The sequence below is a fragment of the Cloeon dipterum genome, chromosome 4, assembly GCF_949628265.1.
Source record: "Cloeon dipterum chromosome 4, ieCloDipt1.1, whole genome shotgun sequence".
NCBI classification, from domain to species: domain Eukaryota; kingdom Metazoa; phylum Arthropoda; class Insecta; order Ephemeroptera; family Baetidae; genus Cloeon; species Cloeon dipterum.
This window is the reverse complement of record NC_088789.1, coordinates 3,507,113-3,519,822: the sequence shown is the minus strand read 5'-3', so window position 1 is coordinate 3,519,822 and position 12,710 is coordinate 3,507,113. Positions and strand designations below refer to the sequence as shown.

Sequence of the window (12,710 nt, the reverse complement as noted above, 5' to 3'; positions counted from 1 at the left end):
AGGCCGCTGTAATTATTTTTTCATGTACTCGCGAGTCAATCAGTTCTACATCTTGTCACAACCACGCGTGGATACCTATCTAATCAATCACTAATTGCACATTTTTCGCTGCCTATCAGTGATTGTCATAAATGAACTCACCTCGCATTTTTATCGTCAGATTGAAATTTTGGAACAAACTCAAGTTGTTGAATTGTCTTTTAGCGTTGATCTTTTATTCGCTTAGCTCAGCTTTTCCATTTGACAAAAAATAGTTACGCTTCTTCCAGCCGCAGCGCTCTTTTGTACATATAGACTACACAGTAGAATAAGTTATTCAATAATGTCTTTTGAATCACATACATTGCTCAAACTAATAGATACAAAAATATCAAACCGGCATTATCGTAAATGCCAATTGTCATCTTTTCATCGTCTTAAAAATCATTTAACATTGTGCAAACTGATCCAAAAACAAATTTATACTATACAAACGAAACAGACACGTTATCACGCAAATCAATTGCAATTTTACTAGATGGTTCAATTTCGCGAGGGACACTCAATGCCCAACAAAATTATTTTAGGTTTTGGATGAAAACAAATTGCTTGCTTAGAATTTAAAATAACAACTACTTAAAAGTATGTACAACAAAACAGATTCACAGAATTACTGTCTTTTTAATGGGGATGATGCGTGAAGAACTCGTGGATGATGTCTTTAATACTGATGTAGGTGCCGGTGACCAAACCGACGAGGCCGAACACAATCAAGAATGTGTTCTTGGCCAGGCGCAGACCTGACCTGTCTTGCTCGAACGTGGCCATCTGAATCACGGTCGGCAACACAATGCCAAGGATGCTGAGGCAGAAAGCGCCGAACAGCGAGATAAAAAGCTCCAGATTGGGCACAGCTGCAGCCAGCAAAACTGAAATCAAAATTTTCATAAGGTTCAGTTGACTCACTTAATTACAGTTAAATGGAAATTATTTTGTACCGGTTGTACCATCAAATTAAATTTTTATTAGAGAAATGATTTCGGTAGTAATAAAAAAATAAGAGTCTGAAGAAATCGTGAGTCACCACATGCTTGATTGTAAACAACCTCGATTGATAGGCAACCTGCTTGACGCGCGTGTTTTGCAGGCTAACTTGCAGGGGCCTCTTACTCTGACTCAATAAAAAATTATTACCGCTTCCTCTACTATTTTTAATATTTTACCAAAAATATCATTTTTAAACCCTGCTTCGGATAAATATTTTTCTCGTTTTGAAGACGCAAATTTTGCCATACTCACATGTTAATAAGACGAGCAGCGTCCTGACGAGAAACTCGAAAGTGATGCGGTATCCCTTGGACTTGACGTGTGGCGAAAGATAAATGTTCCAGACGATCTCAATAGAAACGTAACACTGAAGGGCGTACGTGATAAAAATAGCGAGGGCAAGCATCAGCTGCACTGATTGGGCCAGTCTGGAAATGCACGGAAATGAGTTTAGTGGGCCCACTGAGATGTGAACAGAGGGGAGCCCTTACATTTCGGTGTCGGGCAAGTTTAAGGTGATGGAGCCAGCCGACTGGTCGCCGTACTGCAAAAATCCCAGGAAGCCGAGACCCATGTAGATAATGATGATGATGACCATGGATCGGTTGAGCACCCCAGTGGCGCCCCCGAAAGAGACGGGCGTCTTCATGTTGTTTTCCAGAGGCATAATCTAGGTTGACAGACGCGGAAATTAGGTCAGCGGCTCTGAGTGAGTAATCTGGCGCCGCGAAGTTGGGGGAGGATTCTGGCTTCGGTCCAGCTCGCGACAAAAGACCTGATTTATATGTATTGCGTGCTGATATTTCGCCAATTAGCACAGCTTAAAGGGATTCGCGGCGGGTCTAGTCAGTAAGTTTTGCTTACCACTCCAATTGCCTCTAGAGCGAAGAGGACCGTGCCGAAGAACAACGGAATGCCCTCCAGCGTTCCGAACATGTGTCTGTCGGCAGCTTCTGGCAGTCCGTCTCTCAGGATGTAGTAAAGGGTGATGGTGAAGCCGGTGATGGTGATTATATTCGCCAAAGTCGAGAACGGAGCGAGGTACTTGAGGTTCCTGACATAATTCAGAAGGATCAGAGGCAGCAGAATGTACAGCATGAAGATTTGCACATCAGTGTTCACTTGGGTATGGTAATTTACGACCTGAAAATTCAGAAAATTCTCTTAATACATATTAAATTTCGTTTTGGCTGCTACGATTGCCAATGCGTGTGCGTCAAGCGAATAAAAAAGTTGGCCAACCGAGTCAAGCGGGTGAAAAATCGCAACACTTACACTTTGGATATTTGAGGCGACGAACACGACGTAGACACAGCATGTGCCAGTTTGGTAAATAAATAGGAACAGATTCACAAAATGCCTGCGAGGAGCAGAGAATTAGAGTTTTATTAGTTCATCTCAGTGCGCACTCTGCAAGAGCGTGATCATACCCGGCGTACGGAGCCAATTTGGGCAGGATGCCAGGTCCCTGTCGGAGGGCCTCTTCAAAGGTTTGCGGGTAGTTGAGGCTGGCGACTTTTTTGCGCCCGCTCAGCGCGTACGCGCACGTCACCTGAAACCAAATTTGTTATTTATTGCCTATCGTCACCTTGCACTGGTCCAGAGGACAACATAACTAAAAACTGCCTTGATGCCAGCAAAAATGAAAGTAGTCTTACCAGCATGTGGATGCAGTAGGTGCAAATGATGCCGATGAACAGGGTGCCGAACAGACCGATTATCCAGCCGGCGTTTTTGAATGCATTCGGCATCGCCAGGATGCCCGTGCCGAGACTGCCCTTGAGCAGGTGCAGCATTGTCTCGGTGTTGCTGGAAATGTGTTTCATTAATATCAGTTCACTTGTACGCGAGCAGCACAGTTTAAAGATCAACGTAATTTCATTTTATTTATTTCGTTTAATATTTGAAGAAACATTCATGCCCATGCACCTTTACTTTTTGACCAGCTCAATTCAAACAAAAATATGCATTCACTCACTTAGTAGGGTGTCTGACGTCGCGGTGTTGATACGGGTCATAATGGGAGTTGGGACCTAATTCGCTCTGCACCAGTTGCTGGTTGCCCGCGTCCAGGGGCACTTTACTGCTCACAGACACCAGGTGCACATTGATCACCGCACTGCCAAGCTCGGCGCTGGAATACAAAATCGGATTTAGTTACAAAGAGACGACGCCAGCTGTGTTCCAAAATTGGTTTAGATCTTCAAGAAAGTATTTTTGCACTTATTCACCGCAAAAAAAATGGAAAAGTTTTGCTCGCAAGTGGTGTTGTCGAAATAACAAGTAAATTTTTAAACGCTTTCGTTGTGCTGATTTGAAAGAGAATTTAAAGATCTGATGAGATGAACGCCAATGAACCCAGATTTGTTTAAGTTTGAAAAAAAGAAACAAAATTCCTGCTTTTCTCGTTAATCGCTTTGGGTGCGAACGCCAAGGAAGCCCCGGTTGGCGCGCGCGCCTCGTTTTAAATCGCCGGGCCAACCTAGATATTGTGGTGGTCAATTAGGGTGGCTGCGTTGTATTTACATTAGGCGGCGGAGAGCAACAAAAGCACGCAGTCGCTGCGTGCACAATGTGAGCGGCTCTTGACTCGCTCGCTCGCATTCCGTCGGCATCGCGGGCAGGGCACAATCAGCGAGAGATGCTGAGAGCCGGTCGGGGTCCGCACGAAAAACGGGCAATGACAGGGATAAGGGACGCGCGCGCGGCTCTATTCACAAGACTCATCCATCCGAGCGGCCACTCCACTGTTTAGTAATTTAAGAAGTCGCGTGCTCGGCACAGATCCAAAGTGTGGAGCTCAAACCGGTTAAAATAAAAATCTTCTTTCTCTCTCGGTCGCCGTTCTAAATACAGGTGGTGCCTGCCTCCCTTTCTTCTCCGCCTCCTCCTCCTCGCACTCTTCTGTTCTGCATGAAACGCGCACGTATGGCCGCGTCTTTTTCGGAGCACAAGTGGGCGCCGCTCTCGCCATTAGGGGTGACTTTTGACACTTCGCGCCGCCCGAAACCCATTTGCTCTCGCTGTTTGCATAACCTTCAGACGTTGCAAAAACGGGCCGCCGAAGGGGACTTAGCATCCTAATGTGTTTTCATTTTCGGCGGGCGGACGAAATGGCAAAATTTGCAACAACTCACCTACTGGGCGACGTGGCAAACGCTGGATTGCTCTTCCCTTCCGGCAAAGCTCCGACGCGACTCATGATTCTGCAACACAATGGACGTGTCAGTGGTCAGAAACGGGCGCTGCTGATTTATTGCGAAGTCTGGAGGTCGTAAAACGACATGTGTGATTAGCGCTAATGGGCGAATCACTAACGCCAAATTGATTTCGGGGGGGTCTGGCCTCTAATTAATGCAGGCAGCGAGAGGTAATTATCGGATGAGCTAGTGGGGCGCATCATGCGCACGGGAAAACTGAAGCCGAGGAGATTGCACTTTTGCAAGACGCGTGTTTACTTTGCACGAACATTCTTATTCTTTGTTATTGGAGGAAAGTGCAAGGTGTGTAAAGAATGCTGATGCTGACTCCTGCATAAACCTCAGAAATCGCGCTCCCGGTGCTCGATCTTGTTTATTTAGTTGTTTACTCTTTTAGTCATATGTAAATACAATACCGGGAAAATGAGCCGATGAAGAAATAGTCCCACTATAGCTGTCATTATTCTGCTCAAATAAGCATAATCCGCAATTGGAGCGCATAATCAAGCCTTTTAATCAGCAGCTTTGTAACATTTAGTTTGATAAGTAATTAGAGGAGAACTGCATGATGCAATTTCAAATTAACAACTCTGCAGGTCTGATTTAAACTTCTCCTGTGAAATTGCTGTTCAAATCCAGTTAACAAACAGTGGACTGCTATCAAGATTTTCTGGCTTTCCCCCGTCAGAAGAATTTAAGAAAATAGCAACAGACTACCTCAATTTAAAAATGGTGATTTCATGTAAATAAAAACATGACAAAGCTAGTTGCGGTGAGAGATAGCTCCTGTTGTTTATCATTTTTTAAATTTTATGCTATGTAAGTCTTGCATGCCCTTTCTTGCCAATGATTTCTTATGACATTTTTTATTTTACTCTGTGCGACATAAACATGTATATGAACTTTTGTTTACGAGCTATTTATTATTATTATTATTATTCAAAAAATATAATGCTTTAATCTTAAAAAAATGTTTTTGTTATAAATAGACAACTAAAGCAATGACCTTAGAGCTAAAAGCAAAGTTCATAAAAAATCTACGTATTATATAATATCCGCAAATTTACTAGTTATTGCTGGTTTAAAATTTTATATTTGCAGCTAAATTTTTAAATTCTTCCACCTTAAAAATTATTTTTGTGCTCTTTACCAATTTTTTATTGCTAAATATAGCGTATTACCAGTGGAGTAAAACTGGGAAATTGTATTTTGGATAACTTTGGGAACCAGTTATTAACATTAATATCATTTAATTACAGTTTCAAGTAATTTTGAAATGTTCTTACAACAAAATTGCAAGTGGTATAGGAAAGTGTGGCGTGGAAGGGGAAAAGGATGTGCAGCTCGCATCTCTAGTTGCAAACTTTTCAAGTTCGCCAGACACTTTTGTAATGGATCTACTGGTAGGCGTCCAAATATAAGCAACCATTTTGCTGTTTGCCAATTCGTTTTTATTAATATCATTAGTCCTTAAGCACTATTTATATTGCTGTGCTGCAAATCTGTTCGCCAAAAGTGTCTCTATTTAATTCATTTTAACGTTTCTCTCAGTTTCAAATTTAACTTTCTTGTTCTATTTATTTGTACTTGTTTTGTTGGTAAATTTTCCCTGGTGACACAATTTTTAATCTAATTCTTTTAATAGAAAATCGATTTTTACTCCACAAAATTAAAAGAGGTGGCGTCCACAACGCAGTGACTCGCCACTTGCAGAAGATCAAAAAGTGCAATCCGTGTTGTTATGAAAAGGACGAGATTTGTATGCCGAAAATTACGCATGCACCACCAGAGCCAAGGTTGCCACCGCGGCGGTGTGCTCGATCCGGCAGTGCGCGCGCGAGCGATAAACCCACTCTTTGCGAGGAAGTCGCGGACGCGGCGGAAAAAAATAATCACCGAAGCCACAATGTGCAAAGTCGCGGAGAACAAAAAACAAGCGAAAAAGGGAAACACGTGCAGGCCAGGCGTGACAGGGTCTTGGCGCGAAATGCTTTTCGGGAGGGCGCTGCAAGGGGCTCACCTGACAAAACTGGTGTCCACAAACGACTCGAAGGGTCCGGCGGGCGGCACACTCGACGCGCTAGGGTAGGTGCTCGGCACTGGTGTGTGTGTGCAGAGTGCCATGGCAGGCTTAGACCCTAACTCGCACATGCCCCGCGGCGAGGGGTGGGGGAACACAACATTGGCTCGAGCCCAGCGGCGGTGGGACTCGCGGCGCGAGAAGCGTGGCTCAAAGTTCAGACGGCTCGAGTCTCACCACTTCGGAAATCGGTCCGCGGGATTTTTGGCGAACGCGCTTTTCGCCTCAATCACACGCTCGCCGATTTAGAATTTTTTTTCGCACAAATGCCCGGGGCATCTTTGACGCACGCTTTACGCCCCTCCTCTCGTGCGACACCTCGGCCCGTTTTTCTTTCTCTCTCGCGCGCGCTCTGTTTACTTTTCTCTCTTTCTCCCTGTGTGCGCAATGAATATTTATCAATTGTTTAATCAAGCCATTCACACGTCTATTTAATCGCACCTGAAGCCTGGGTAAATAGAATTAACGCTCATCCCCGACGGGGCTTAATCGATTTATGCTGCCTCTTCTTGTCCACTCGTGAAAACATGTTTTGAATGTTAATGAGGAAGTAAAAAAATAATACCTTGTTTACTTCGCGGTGCAACGCAAACAATCAAGATGGCAAAGATTTTCTTGAAAAAGTAAGAATCCTAAAACAAATTAACTGTGTGGCCAACTGAAAAAATCGCAAACAATTTAACTCACAGTATATATTTTTCAAATTAGGGCATTCCTGGCTAAGGGTGCGGTAATAAAAATCAAAGCAATTGTTTGGTTCTACACGGCTGCTTTTTCTCGGCAATGGCAATCGGCCAAACTATTTTTATCGAGAACGGTCTTTCGCCTAATGCTAAGCGCCGTCGGCGGAGCAACAGCGTGACGTTGCCACTTTGAACCGTCTAAACTGAAATCTGGAGCTTCGACGGTAAATATTTACAAACTCGATTTCAATGAGCTGCCTCAGTCGGAGTGCATTAAATTGGCCTTCGCCGAAGTATTTGGGCGCCACAAACAGACTACCAATAAAATTGCTATAAACTAAAATGTAAGTTGAATGAGATGGAATAATTGAAAATTAACGCGCAAACTCTTGTTATCTTATATTAATTTATACTTGACTCGAATTGATGGATCGTGCGTATCATTGTTTTATAACGAGTCTACAGCTTTAATTCGAACTTTCAATCCAAATCGAATACACTGCATTATTTCGCACGCAGTGCTGGTCATAACCAATGTCACCCAAGAACTAGAGAGATATGGCGAGTTTGCTCTCTCCTAATGAAACATGACTCAGGTTTTGCCGACTGCAGCAGCCTCACATCGCGTCGCTCCAATATTATATTACTGATGTGATAAAATCCTTTGCGCATTTCACTGTCAACACATGTCATGCCAATCTTTCGAACAGCCTGCTTTCTTCCCTAGTAAATTAATCGAAAATTTGGACTTCATATAGATGCACGAGACCAAACTTACAATATAGCGTTTGATCGTGTTACAAAATTGTTTATCTATATTTTCCATCTTTCTTCCTTGCGAGTGAATGTCAGTTTTAATTTTTAATCTATTCACGCTTTGTAAAAATTCAAACATCACCTTAACACTCAGATTTTTCACTCAATTTGTGGTTATATATTCCACCAAAAATGCCAAAGTATGGTCTTCTCCTTCGTTCAGCATTCGCATCGTTCTGTTTGACTTTTCTCAGGCAGCACAGTTTTCTGCTTTTCAATTCAATTCAAAATATTTTTATTCCATTTATTCAAAATATTTACAGGTATTTTTTAAATACGTTAAAACATAAATTCAAAAGCTAAATATAACAATTCAAATCAATAATTTTACTAAACACCATTTTCGTGCACAACAGATAATAAAAAATTTAATTTTGGGTCAGTTCACTTAACTGGAAATTTTGCAGCTTGAGTCAGACTCATTTGGTTTTTATCTCCGCTTAAGTAATGATAGAAATGTTACAATGTATAACAATTATTGTTTCATAAATGAAAGTGGCTGTGAAGCTTGTTTATACTCTTCTTCGAACTAGAACTCCCTGTCATAAGGTATTCACCGTTAGTTAGATATCTTTGAAAGGAATTCACCATTTATCCGCAACATTTGCACAGTTATGCGATTTAGAATACGTCAAAATACACAAAATTTAAAAAAAATAAATATAAAAATACATCAAAATCGAAATCTGCGGTGAAATAATGGTCAAAAGATGTGTAAATTTTCGAGAAATTAGCTATATCGGAGTTTTTATTTAAGCTTAATACTCTTTTGATTAAGTTGCAAATTGAAGAGATCAATTTTTCATTTATCAATAGTGCTGATTGAGGAGATTATGGCACGACAATAAGCCAAAATCCTAATCTCTAATATTCCTTGCTTTATGAAGCCATTATAGCAACTCAAATAATTTACAATTTTTGCCATATATTGATGATGATTTTGTAATTTTTTACTTAAATTTGCTTTGATTTGATAACTCTTTGCTTTTATTTCGTAATTAACCGTGTAGCGTGTTAAAAAGTGAATGGAATAATAAAACAGTTTTATTTAACCAGAAGAGTGCTTATTAATCTCGTCTGTTTTCGCCCAACTCATGGTGCTAACAAGTAGAAGCAAATCATAGGATAATTTGGGCATGCTCCCTTCTTTACTCTTTGGGATTAATTACTCGGCAGGATTTCCTCTCCACTGCTTGAGACGCAATTTGAAAAACATTGAACAGCAGGCAGGCTCTGGTCGCTCCCAAACGGAACGAGAGGGATATTCTCACAATAAAGGACGCCAGGAATTAAATGCGACGCAAAAGCTTATTTTGAGAGGAGAGGGAAGAGTGCGCACTCTCGGTGAAAAGGGTTGTGCAGTAACCTGTTTCGCTGATCCACATTTTTCTGCTGATGCCTTCCTTCCATGTCTCGGGATAATTTTGTCAATGGCACAAACATTGTATATTGGAGTGCTCGCTCCCTCTAGCTATTTTCAGTCGTGGTTCAGGGGCGCCGGCATGCAGATCAAGGGTAGCACGAATAAGAAAACTCTCTCGCGCCCTTTTGTTTGCTCACGTCTCGCATTTCAATCAAACAATGTATATGCTTTCTCCATTTCACAACATTTTGGGGGGAGTATATTGCTGGTTTGGCCCGTTCGTCGTTCGCCGGGCCAACCGAGCCCGACTTTGATCTTTCGCAGATGCTGCAGGGTGGCGTGCGATTTCTGCTTATCTCTGGCCAGTTGGTTTCGTTTTTGTAAGTGTATTGCTTCGAGTAGTTTTATTTCGTGTCAGGAAATTCTTAGGTCGATCAATTAAATTTTATTTTTTTTCTGACCTAGCATATTCAAAATTGTTTTGTCAGCTTGTTATAAACTTTTTTATTTACATCAATATTTTTTAATGTATTTATTAGGTGACTTGTTTTGAAACGAACTTAAATTTAAATCAACAATTCTGCAGATAGGACGCATTGTTCGAAAATAATTGGCAAAGTTTCGCAAAGGGTCCATTATGCAAATAATCAGTCGACGGGCATCTCGTACTTTGTTAGTTAATTTAGCGCTAAACGCCGGACTTGTGTTGTCAATAAGTGGGTCACGTCGCTGTTGTCGTGTGATATGCATACAATGGATGAGGCGATCCTCCAAAGTGAAGTGAGTGAGCCCTTCTGGCGGTCACCCCGCTTTTCAAATTCGGACCCAGCGTGTGCACTCGACAAATTTCCGAGCTTTTGCGCAGCGTGTGACGCCACGCTGCATTTTAATCAGCCTTGATGCACTTTCGGGTGCATACAAAAGGCCTTTTGTCAACGGTTCAAGGTCGTGCCGGAATTTGTCGACACAATGCAGTCGCGTTTATAGCTTTTTTATATCCACCCGCGGTGATCTCACTTCTGAATCCCTAATCGTGCCCAAATAGCACCTCGCGTGGCACACTTTTTCATCCCATTGCTGGCCGGGAATACTTGATGAGATTATTTGGAAACAGCATCAGCGCGGTTCTTTTTTTCTTCTGCCCTTTGCATCCGGTGGAAATTGCTTAATTAAATTAGGCCAGCTTTTTAGGCTTCAGTTTTCACTCCACGTGTTATTGCTATTTGGGAAAACGAAAAAATGAGTTTATTTCATTCGCTACCATTTTTTCAGAAAATATTTCAACTAGCCACACTGTTATCCAAATAACTAGTTAATGCTTATATCATCTTCTGAACATTTTTTTATTTATGGTTTTATTTATTGTTCGCTTTTTTATTTATTATCGTCCTGGTAGCGGCGAAATTGCGCAACTTTCAACAACCAAACACGAATTTCTTTGTTGCAAGAAAATAGCAACAATCCATTCGACATTAAAAATTTGTGTATTTGTTAAATGATGCGCAAATTTACCGCCACCAGGACGTTATGATATTTAATTTGCAATGCAACAAGTGAAAGTAACACGACACATATTTAAAGATCATTTGATAACCCACGTACTCGTTTTAATTTTGTCCTAGACTGAATGAAACTTGCAATTTCCAAGTTTTCATGGAATTATTAATCTACAGGATGTGTTTTATTCCGAAAAAGCATTACTTATTCTGTGTTGAGGAAAGCCTTACCACACAACACAGAACACACACAAGTCTTTTCACAGCTCATCAATATATTTTTTCCGGCTCGCATCATTATTTGCGCAGGCCAAACACAATATTTGCAGAATCGGAGACTGTGCAAACGACTCTTTAATGAGCAAACAAGAGGCATATCCATTCCGCGTGTCGCAGACGCGAGTGTGCGATTGTTGAAACATCTGCTCGCGCGGCCGGGTACTTGTAACCTCAATCCCAATTGCGACGAGATGCAAATTGGAAAATCGCGTACTCGACGCCGCGCGGGCAGGGTACGTGTGTTTTTGATTTCACCTCTCAGCGTACGCTGCATTCTTTCGGCAGAATAGATTAGAGGCAGCGGCGGCAGGCGGAAATTTGCCTAATTTATTCACTAAAATATGGGCGTAACTGCCTTGAAGGTCTTCGCGGCCGATCTGCATGAGCAGCGCTTTTCAAAAGGTAGAAGAAGGGGAGCGAATATTAATTTTCCGTCCCATCAAAGTCAATCACATTTTAAATTTATTTGCTCTAGCCTTGCCAATGGGCCGGCCACCCACGTGCGCTCATAGGTGGGAAGCTTCGAACTTGGACTTGACAACAACATTTAGATATCACTGTCGACATAAAATACGTGGGAACTTTCCAGGGGAAGGGGCACAAGATTGCAATTGACATAATTAGCATGAATAGCTTACATTCTTTTCTTTTTTGTTTCGACATCCCCTTGTCCATTGAATTGGGAAAAACGTCCTTATTTAATTTGGTTAGAAATAATATTTAATGTATTATTTTATCACAAAATCCCTAAATTGTAAGTCAACGAAGTCGTTATTTTTACCTAATTTTAAAGTAATTACAGTTAAGTCAATATTTAACTCTTTGTTTAGCCTTTAACCATATATATAATCAATACGCGCTGTCAAGTATAAAATTGTTAATTAATTAATTTCAATGACATTAAAGTGAATTTTGACAGGAAGTGTTTGAAAATTTGTTACTTCTACTTGTAATATTAATATCTTAAAACTAGGAAAATGCTAAAAAAAATTCCCAGGTTTCCGTTTTAATTTTTGAGAAAATCATCGGCTCAGAAAAAGCAGCGAGCACGGTCTCATTATTGGAAATCATGTTTTATTTTGCCAGAAAGGAAATTTAGATCATAATTCGCGCATTATTGGATAGATCACAACGAGAGAGATCAAAATCAAGTGAAAATTCATTGACAAACCGTCTAATTTTTCGAAAAATTTGGATAAATCTGAAATTTAACTGTTCCTTGGTCTTGATTTCTTAATTGCTAAATTTCACAAACAATTAACTCGATGAACTACTTGTTATAGTAAAAATGCAAAACGTATCAAATTATCGGACTGTAAAATGCTCTACTTTAATAAAGTTAAAGTTTTCCTAGTGGCCTATAAAACAAAGCAATCCCTGAACTTGATTTATATTCAATTTGGATTTATTCATTCATAACTTTTCAATGACCTTCTTTTTCTTTTGCCTCATAACAATAAAAACCGACAATTGTTATTTTGACCTGTTTTCACCGTTTTACGTAAGTTTTTCTCAATATAATTTAAATATCTAAAAAATAAACACTGCTTGTTTGTTTCCTCTTACACATTATCATTTTCACAAACAAAAGCAACCTGCATTTAATGCTACCGATGTAATAGCTGTTTCATCAGCTGCATTTCTAGACCTTAGGCGAGTGCAGCGCACAAAAGCAATTGTTGAGTATCGCAGGTGTTCCTTCCTCTAATTGTAAATCCTCTAGCTCCCCCCGGCACAGAAATTCACTTCTCCTGCGCGACGTTTTGC

The 12,710-nt window shown here is 40.8% G+C and overlaps 1 protein-coding gene across 1 annotated transcript; it reads right to left on the bottom strand.

Moving 5' to 3' along the window:
• Positions 1–185: 185 nt before the first annotated feature.
• LOC135942806 (proton-coupled amino acid transporter-like protein CG1139) lies at positions 186–6,377 on the bottom strand. Its single transcript, XM_065489124.1, has 10 exons — positions 6,247–6,377; positions 4,164–4,232; positions 3,005–3,160; positions 2,685–2,835; positions 2,457–2,578; positions 2,302–2,386; positions 1,891–2,169; positions 1,518–1,696; positions 1,279–1,454; positions 186–908 (listed from the first exon to the last, which is right to left on the bottom strand). The coding sequence occupies exons 1-10, from the start codon at positions 6,375–6,377 to the stop codon at positions 661–663; spliced, it is 1,596 nt and encodes a 531-aa protein (XP_065345196.1). The 3' UTR covers positions 186–660.
• Positions 6,378–12,710: the final 6,333 nt, after the last annotated feature.

Bases quoted from the DNA above. Each gene is read 5' to 3' on its own strand.
- LOC135942806 (XM_065489124.1), bottom strand. From the start codon at position 6,377: ATGTGCGAGTTAGGGTCTAAGCCTGCCATGGCACTCTGCACACACACA. The intron at 3,161-4,163 runs GTGAGTTGTTGC...TTTGTATTCCAG, and splicing joins TTTGCCACGTCGCCCAGTAG to CGCCGAGCTTGGCAGTGCGG. The intron at 2,170-2,301 runs GTAAGTGTTGCG...CTGAATTTTCAG, and splicing joins TCGCCTCAAATATCCAAAGT to GTCGTAAATTACCATACCCA.